The 9,436-nt window shown below is 45.5% G+C and overlaps 1 protein-coding gene across 1 annotated transcript; it reads right to left on the bottom strand.

Annotated features, from left to right (window-relative positions):
- Positions 1–2,566: 2,566 nt before the first annotated feature.
- LOC124663125 (DNA (cytosine-5)-methyltransferase CMT1-like) lies at positions 2,567–8,598 on the bottom strand. The gene is made up of 21 exons (XM_047200869.1): positions 8,068–8,598; positions 7,902–7,927; positions 7,684–7,780; positions 6,454–6,578; positions 6,258–6,378; positions 6,056–6,155; positions 5,601–5,788; positions 5,451–5,516; positions 5,136–5,360; positions 4,944–5,002; positions 4,804–4,870; positions 4,400–4,729; positions 4,251–4,319; positions 4,092–4,178; positions 3,903–3,990; positions 3,548–3,666; positions 3,363–3,467; positions 3,238–3,281; positions 3,096–3,165; positions 2,902–3,005; positions 2,567–2,786 (listed from the first exon to the last, which is right to left on the bottom strand). The coding sequence occupies exons 1-21, from the start codon at positions 8,596–8,598 to the stop codon at positions 2,588–2,590; spliced, it is 2,820 nt and encodes a 939-aa protein (XP_047056825.1). The 3' UTR covers positions 2,567–2,587.
- Positions 8,599–9,436: the final 838 nt, after the last annotated feature.

Raw genomic sequence — 9,436 nt, 5'->3', positions numbered from 1 at the left:
AAAAATGATGCCCCAAGAGGTAGAACGACGCAGGAAGCGCCATCATCATCCGATCCGGGAGACCCGGATCTAGGGTTTCCCCAGAGCAGAACGAGTGAGTAGCCGCAGACTGCGACGACAATGCCTTCAAGAAGGAAGAGACGCTTAACGCCGCCATCGCCCGCCAATCGTGGCACGGTTTTCACCGACAGCCGCTAGTCCCCAACTCGGAAAGAGACAGTGGAGAGGCCAGCAAAGATGATGCCGTCACAAGGGAACGACGCCAATAGCCGCCGCCATCATCCGCCAAGAGCGATGTCAAGGCACGGTTTTCACCGGTGGCCCCTTCACCGCTAGCTCGTCGTCGACTAGATCTTCATCGTCGGAGTAGACGGATCTCGTGATCCGCCACCCCAGCAACCAGCCGACCACCTCCGGCGAAGGAGGAGGCCGCCACCCCTATGCCCAGGACAGCCGCCCATGGTGTCCTCGTGCCTCGGAACAAACCCAGAAGCATGCATGAAGCCGGCATCGTTGTCAACGCAGCATGATGATCGCTGCCCACCCGAGCCCGTCAGGACCCAGATCGGACCCGAACCACTGCCGCCGCCCGCCAAAACGATGGAGATCCTCTCCCTCCTCTGATCGCCACCGCCGCCACACCTCCGGGGCTTTGCCCGGCGGCGCCTCAGGCAGCGGCGGCGGGAGGAGGGAAGCCGCTGGGGAGGAGGGGAGGGGAGTCGCTAGGGGCCGCCCCGCGTGGCGCGGCGCCGCCGCGCGGGTGCGGGAGGAGATCCTATGAAGTTGTTGACTGAGAGAAACTATGATGGCTAGGTTCTGTTGGGTTCTCTTAGTCTAGGCTTGTAAAATTTTGTAGATTTTCTCAAAACTTATGTTCCTTCTGGTGGTAGAGGCTAGTTGCTTTTGTTTGTGGTCGGTTATTTAGTTTTGGTCATGTTCTAGTTGTGGTGCTTGAGTGGAAATCTTGTCTGTGCTATGTGTATAGGCTGGTTCCTTGACGTTCTTCTTTGGACTCTTATTTGTATTCTTATTTAGCTTTCTTTGCCCCAGGGGGTGTACTGAACATAAACGACTCTGTTTAGTTATCTTTGATGGTGGAGCACATGCTTCGTGTGGATTTTTTTTCTGAATAATGCACTAACAGGTCTTAAAATTAAACTACACATGCAAGGATGATTTAGGCAACATTTTTCACTGTCTAATATGTTCATGCAGTACCTAACTATAGGCGCCCACAAGTTCCTCTACTGATCTACAAGAGTGTCATCTCTTCCCTTCCATTCACATAGAACCTCTAGGAAGTGACAAGCCCTGATATATTCTTCACCAATAGCCAAAGAGTGATCTGCTCGAAGACCATGTTATTCATTGGCAAAGGCAGACACCCCACCAGGCCACCACTATCTGAAGGACAATGCCACAGAATCACTCCCGCAATCCCATAGCAATCATTCTCTCACAGATTATGGCCAAGTAAAGTTGTTACTGTGCAAATTTTTATTTAACATAATTTTTCTGGTGGTTATGGAACCGTCCTATTTTGTATCACATAAACAAATATCCATGAAATTAAACCATAAATTTTAATTTTTGGACACTCTCAATCTCATTATAGATGATGCCCTTACAAAGTTGGTCATAAAAAGAGGAAGTAGGAATCGCGAGAAGACGTGAAAGGAAGCTGTCTGGAGTTCATAGGGAACTATTGTCTATGAAACTGTCCATACCTACAAATAATTTAGATCTGCTAACTAAGGTGCTGAACAATATACATACACGTTGATCGTATTGGTGAGTGAACAGATGCGTTAAAATCTGAATGGAAACAAATACAAGTAAATTGGATACCTTCAGATTTACCCTCTTAGTCCGTCAGTTCTGTCAAGCAAACCCAAATACCTTGAGAAATGAAGTATACCTACTTGGTAACCACAGTTTTAAAACTAAAGAGCAAGATGAGGTAGAATTTGCTGGGTCTCCCAAGATAGATGTGCAGGGCAGCACTATTAGCATGCTCATGGAGAGCCACCATGAATCACGGTTCTATGGCATATGCCACATTAACGAACAGCAAAGCTATTGACAAGAAGTCAACCTGATGACTGACTAAAAGAGGAGAATGCTTGCCAGGAAAGAGGATCATGGTAATAACACACGAAATAATCCCAGCAGAAGTGGTCGCTGACCAACTTGACCAATGTTTCACCCTGCCGTTTCTAAATACCTCACATCCTCCATCATTTGTCACACAACTTTGTCTCAGAACAACAAAACATGTCAGTGCAATGAGGATTTACATATCTATTATGTGTCACTCGATCAAATGGCATATCACTACTTCAGAATTACAAGATGTGTAGAGATGTTGCAGCACCAATGGTGAACTGACTTGGTGCATAACCCAAGCAAATTCAGAGTATCCTGAATAATAGACTTAAGAGAAAACTCACATATCTTCCAACAGCAAATTTCCTCAAAAAAGGTTCTGAATTTGAAGGAACAGACAGGTATGCAATTCGGAAATGACAATGTTTTGACAGCTACCTATGCAAGTATATGACCAAAATCAACACACTCAGTCACAAACTTAGTTTGCCTCCCTTACTTCGCCTCTACAAGTTCCTTCAGACAATCTTGTGAGTGTTGCTTGATCCATAGGAATAAAATTCCCTGGCAATTTGAACAGGGGATAGTCACCATCATATTCGCCCTGGTACGCCTGTCCAAGGGAATACCCCAATGCTCGAGCAACAGGGACTGCTACCGCATTGCCCACTTGGATATATCTATATAGAGCATGCACATCACAAATAAATCAACATACTAAAGAAGGCCTAGAGGTTCAGAGCTACTGTCCTTACAAAAATCAAACAGTTATGGTGTCAAGTTAGCTGAACTTACTTCTGTTTTATAGGACCAAACAACTTGTAATAGTCTGGGAAGCCTTGTAGCCTCGCGTTTTCGCGGATGGTCAGAACTCGGTTCTGGGTGGGATGCAAAACAATCTGCAAAAGTCCATCCATGCTCGATGAAAATAAAAGATACCGGCAAGTTACAAACTCATAAAAGAACCAGAAATTTTATTAATAGCTCACTTGGTTATGAGGCTCAGCTCTGGTGACAACAGTTGCAACAGTTTCATCCCACCACAGGCGTCCAAATGGTCTGCAAAGCAACACAACAAGGATTATCAATCAAGTTTTACGAATAATACAAACCAATATTCGGTATACTTACTTCAGTGACTTGCCCTTGATAAAGGTCATGGCATAGCTAGGTACCTACAAGAGAAGCAAGGATGGTTAAAACATGGGAAATATGTAGATTACAGCTGATAAAAGCACACCAGATATAAGTAGTACCAAAGGCTTCCCAGAAGACAGAAGTACGCGAGGAATATCTGGATCAAACTCAACGGTATTGTTTTCCCCAACCCGGACACCTTTCAAATCACGGAAGTTGCCCCCCTGAAATACAGTAATTGCTCAGAAATTGTAGGACTGGGTAAAAAGAGAAAGGGCATGACACATGTTCAGACTTAGCTTACCTTTTTTACGGGAATCTGCTGCACTCTTTCATAATCGTCGTTGTTTAATTGTAGGGGTTGATGATCAAATAGCTGACCTTCCTTGCGAGTAGCATCTCCAAGTGAGTAATCCTTCATGTCTTAACATGATTTACAGAACAAGATAACTCAGAATGGGTGATTTACAGAACAAGATAACTCAGAATGGCACCAAATAACTCAGAGTAGCAGTATAACCAAGAAGTCACAAACAGATAATAATATGGTGCAAACTATGGTATCGTGACATCATTGAACCACCAACATGACCAACAATATAAGAAAAACATGCAGATACTAAATGTAAACATTCAAAGGGTCAGACTAGTGGGTTTACCTTTACGGTTGAGCCGGATGTAGTGTTGGAATTCTGTTTTGGGTCCAATACGATGGTCCATCACATCATTAGGTTGATGGTTTCCAACCTGTAGAAAAGAATATAACTTATCAGGACAGAGAAAACCACTGATGTTCAGGCAGCACTCCACAAATAATTGAGTAGGGGAGGGAAAAGGCCAGTGCAAACTTCTGGTAAATCGGATATAGCATCTCTAATGACAAGAGCTTCATTCAAGTGTTTATCTTCAGTTTCATTATATGCAACCAGACATTGCTGAAAAAAGAACATAATTTCAGTAAAATGTAATATTAACATAAACGTGGTGATAGTAATATGTTCTCATACCGAGAATGCATTTGGCACTACTCCTCGATTAATAACATCATGGGTGGGAAGCGGAAACTTTGGAAGTACCTACATTGCCAGATGAACCTTTCTTAGCAGTAGTGTTACAAGGTACAATAGAGCAAGGATCATAGGAAAAAGAGAGGTACCACAGAAGGAAGCGCTCCCCAGAGAAACGCTCGCATCCTGAACTGTGGTAGCCCATAAGATCCTGCAACCATGAGCCCAAGTCTAGCTTGGTAGCTCATGGCGACAAGGCGGCTCAATGCATAACGCCCAAGTAACCCATCTGCAAATTTCAGAATATCTACGACATTCTCCATAAGAACATATTTGGGTCTTAGGTAGTTCACAATATCCATAAAGACAACCAGTTGTTTGTTTCTTTCATCCGTCAGTGGATGTTCATAATTCCTGAATCTGTTCAATCCACTGATGCCTTGGCAAGGAGGACCCCCACAGATAACATCGACGCATCCCTTTGGAATTAGAAATACATTAATACGTAGCACAAGTACAAGAATCCAAAAGGAACAAGGAGGGATATACGTACAGGCAAGGGTAAAATGGATTCCCTGTATCCATTCTCAACAAATTCTTTAATGCATTCAGGGGAATCACTGAAATGTTAACTAGGTTAAGGCACTATTGACAAAACAAAATAAGGAGGAACGTAATGAAACAGATACCAACCTAAGGCCATCACTTGGCTCCCAACTATCATAACTAGCATCATAAGTTTTCCACCGTACCTACATAAATACATGAATGTTCTAAATTATCAAGTGTAAAATTAAACATACAAGAGAAGACTAAAAATAGCCTTGAAATCCAAAATAATTACACAAAATAGGTACTTTGAAAAACCAACGCTGTATGCAGTACCTTAAACCACAAACCAGTATTTCCAGTGCCATTTGGATCACCATAGCAAATATCAACCAGTTTCTCTACTTCAAATGTACCCTCCGGGAGATTTTCATTTTCATCATCTTCATCATTGTTCGAAGTTTGTGGTAGAGAGTTGCTATTATGGACGTCATATTTCTTACAGAGGGCATCCCAGTTCTGAAGGAGGGAAAGGAAATCCTCAGCCTTCTCATTCCGTACCTACAAATTAGAGGTAAAATCATACAACTCATTATGCCTGGTTAACAAAACAGGGAATGCAATTCAGTGCCAATTGTAGTTACTAGCTACCTGTGTGTCTGTGTGGTTATGCTTTAGACTGTTGCAAGCATCTGTGTTAATGTCTACAGCCCATTTCTGCAAAAGATAATAATAAGATTGTCAGTTACAGTGCCTTCAGCAGCAGTGAAAGTCCTAAGACATTCTAAGAAGAAAACTTACTGTATTCAGTTTTAAGCCAGACCATGCAGCACCCAGGCATAGACCAGTAGACATGGCACCACACCCAGAGTAAAGATCCAGCAGTGTTGCTGTTTCCATTTGTTCATCAGGTGGTGCCACAATGTCAGCAATTGGTTTTTTCTTAGAAGAGTCAGCATCTGCTTCACTGCCCATCGCACCACCATTTTCTACAAGAGTTTAACTGGTCAAAAATACATGAGGAGATATATCATGGTACACTATATCAATGAGTTTTTAGTTTGCCAAATGTACTTCCCGGAAGTATCATCAAAAATTATCATTGTATTGTGCCATTTCAAATTATGATCAGACCATCCAAGTCTACTGCATTTTTTATGTTAATATAAGTTGCATACAGGAAACAAAAAAGACAAGCTTGACAGAGCACTTATGATGGTTGCAACAAAGGGAAAATAATATCTACAGATGATTACCTGGTGGCATATTCGCAAACGTGGAATATGCTACCGAATATGACATGTCATAATAGAAATCACACTTTGAGATCAGCTGAGCTTTAGCCGTGGGTGTCATCTGTAGTTGTTTCACAAAGCAAACATGTAAAGATGAGTAGAAACATGACAAGTAGTATGTAGTACACATTCATGAACTTGAAAGCATGAACGGAGCACTTACATTTGGGCCAACATAAATGGTATTTGCTTTAGAGATAATTGACTCAATCAGATTATCATTCTTTTCCTCTGAAAGGAAAACACGCTTAGGATCATGCTTATGATCATTAACCTCCAGCAAACTGGGTGAGATGACCTGCAAATTTGTGTTAGGCACATGAGGAATTGCCTTCAGAAAAAAGAATAAGAACACATGCATGCTTGACACACATACCGTATCTTCCACACGGAAGAACCAGCGACAAGTGAAGTGTGATCCATGATCGCTTCCTTCAAACAACTCTGTGATCCGGCCAATGTAATTTTCCACACCAGGGGCAGCCTGCAGCGACTCACAATAGAAAGAACATGATTACCGTAGTTGGTTAAAGTAGAGGTAGTCAACAACATAAAATGCAGGAGAGAAAACTAGAATATTCTGGAACCACACCCTTCATGGTCCATGCAAAAGGAAACAAACAATAAGCAGTCTGCAAAGTATATATCCAAGAGATTTCCTGAAGTGCTAAACATCACAGATCAGATTCACACATAATATGGAACAGTGCAAACTAACATTTGAATCGAAGATGTATAACACAGAAAAAGGGCGTTGTATGTTGATAAATGCAGGAGAGAAAACTAGAATATTTAGGAACCACACCCTTCATATGGTCCATGCAAAAGGAAATAATCAATAAGCAGTCTGCAAAGTATATAGCCAAGACATTTCCTGAATTGCTAAATATCACAGATCAGATTCACACATATTATGGAACAGTGCAAACTAACATTTGAATCGAAGATATATAACACGAGGAAAAGGGTGTGTTGTATGTTGATAAAATCAAGAAGAAGCTACTTAATTAAAAATATAAATGACCCTCTAAACTAAGAATACATGGGCACAGAGTAAGTTAGTAATGCATGAAAAGATTAACAAAACCCAGTGGAGTAAACTAGAGAGCCTCTTGGTATAATGCAAAAGGACTCCACCAGACAAACTTGTAGTCCTAGTGTATCAAATCATAAAATTCAGAACTTGACTTACATACTGGAGTAAACTAGAAAGCCTCTTGGTATAACGCAAAATGACTTGATCAGACAAACTTTGTAGTCCTAGTGTAGCAAAAATCATAAAATTCAGAACTTGATTTACATTCATATCTTTAATTATTCTCATGATGGAGGACGGTACAGTATTGAATTGGCACAAGGAACCTAGCACGCATGCACCCGAGCACATTCTGTTGCCACAAACTGAATGCATGGAAGTTAACAGCACGGCAGAAACAAAATAAGAGGACACCTTGAACAGTTAGCAAAACGAAAAATTAGAACCCAAACTGTATGAATCGCTTCTTCCTACACAACAATAAGCTAAGCAGAACAACAGCAATCGATCAGCCAATAAGCAGTAGAGCTAAAAGCAGGCGATCGTGGCTGACCTTGACGTGGACGTCATCACCAAGATGAAAGTTGGCCTCGTCCACACAAACTGTCCTGTAGTGGCGCAGGGCCCGAATTTCCTCCTCGGCATCGGACCTGCAGAAACAGAAAATCCTTGAGCACCGCGCGCAAACGCAAAGGAGAGCTGGATCCCTTTGCAGGCAGTACAACAATCTAGGCGAACATTGCAACAATGCAGAGATGCGCACGTACGTACCTCTTAGCCGCCTTTGAACCGGAACCCTGCGATCGATCAAAAAGGTGCAAGATTTTTGTCAGCCACGGTGTCCGAACATGGAAGAACATCTCGATCTACCAGCTAAGCATGCGTTGAGCAGGCATCAGAGGCTGGGACAGCAGTAAGGCAGGCACGAGATTGTTACCTTGGGCACCTTGGCGGCGTACCGCTCCGGCCAGCGCTGCCGCGCCTCGGCGTCTGGTATTGGCTCGCCCACGAAGTGGTCCTGGGTGGAGGCGTCGGAGTTGGAGGTCGGCTGCGCAACAGCCCGCTTCTTTCTGGCGGCACCCGTCTCCGCGGTCCCTTCGCCTCCTCCACCCGTCGCCGCGACGCCGTCCGGCGCCTCCTCGTCGTCGTCGCCCATCCGCATCTCCTCCGCGTCCGGCTCGTCCGCGCAGATGTCGTCGCTGATCGCGCCGTCCGCCTCCATCGTCCTCGGCGCATCCGCCGCCCCCACACCCACAGGCTGTTCGTCGTCGTCCTTGGCCGCGCTCCCACGGCCACGGGCACCAGCTGCCGCTTTGCGCTGGCGCTTGCGGCGCGAGCGCGACGCCCCGCGTCCGAGCTCGGCGTCGGCGTCGGGGTCGGGGTCCGCGTAGGCTGGTTTGGGCCGCAGCCGGGCGGAGCGCCTCGGGTCGGTCCCGGTGGCCCGGGAGGGCGTCACCGGCGGCGACATGGGCGCGGGCGGACAAGGCGAGGGGTGAGAGAGTGGTGGAGCGAGGGGAACGTTGGGGGCTAGGGTTTTCGGGAGGGTGGTGGCGGCGGACGAGATGGACGGAGGCGGAGAGGGGAGAAAGGTGGGGGCTTTGAGGAGGGCTGCTGCGGCGGGCGCCCGCCTTGGATGCTTTGGCGATGGCAGGAAAAAGGTGGCCTGGAACGGGCGGGAACGCGGCGGAATGGCGAGCACCGGAGTGGTTCCGTCCGGGCCCACCTGCAGTGGCTCTCTCTCCGCGCGCGACCGGTCAAAGTGGCTTGCGGTTTACGAAATATCTTGCCTGCCAACGGGAGGCTGGCAGGTGGGGCCGGAGCCCAGAAGCAGAGCGAGCTCCTGTTCTTCGTCGTCTGGTGGCCATGACGACGATCATCAGGAGGAGCGTGGCTGTTTTGAGCAAAACGCCGAAATCTTCTCCTTCGCTTTTCCAGTTGCCCTTCTCGTGCCATCTCTTGTGTACGGGAAAGGAGGATCAGAATGGAATATGCCGCGCGATTTGAATTTTGAAAGCGTGGTGAGGTGTAGAGTGTAGACTATGGGATACGTGTGTGTATACATGGAGTTTTGAGAAGATGTGGGTATTATTCCCTGAAATTCCCAACGGTTCTTTGAATTTTGTGAACACGTCTAATGCCTGTGTGCTCCTGGATAACTGGGCAGGTGGGCATCCGCTAGAGAGATAAAGCGATCTTGCTCTCCTCTCCTAGGGCACAAGCCGTCCGACGCCGGTCTAGCGTCGTTCCCCTCTGCTTGCCTCCGGGTTGTTGGGTTGTCTCCGATATATCTTTTTGGATGAAGTGTC

Source organism: Lolium rigidum, chromosome 1 (assembly GCF_022539505.1).
Source record: "Lolium rigidum isolate FL_2022 chromosome 1, APGP_CSIRO_Lrig_0.1, whole genome shotgun sequence".
In the NCBI taxonomy this organism is placed as follows: domain Eukaryota; kingdom Viridiplantae; phylum Streptophyta; class Magnoliopsida; order Poales; family Poaceae; genus Lolium; species Lolium rigidum.
This window is presented reverse-complemented; position numbering and strand designations above follow the sequence as displayed.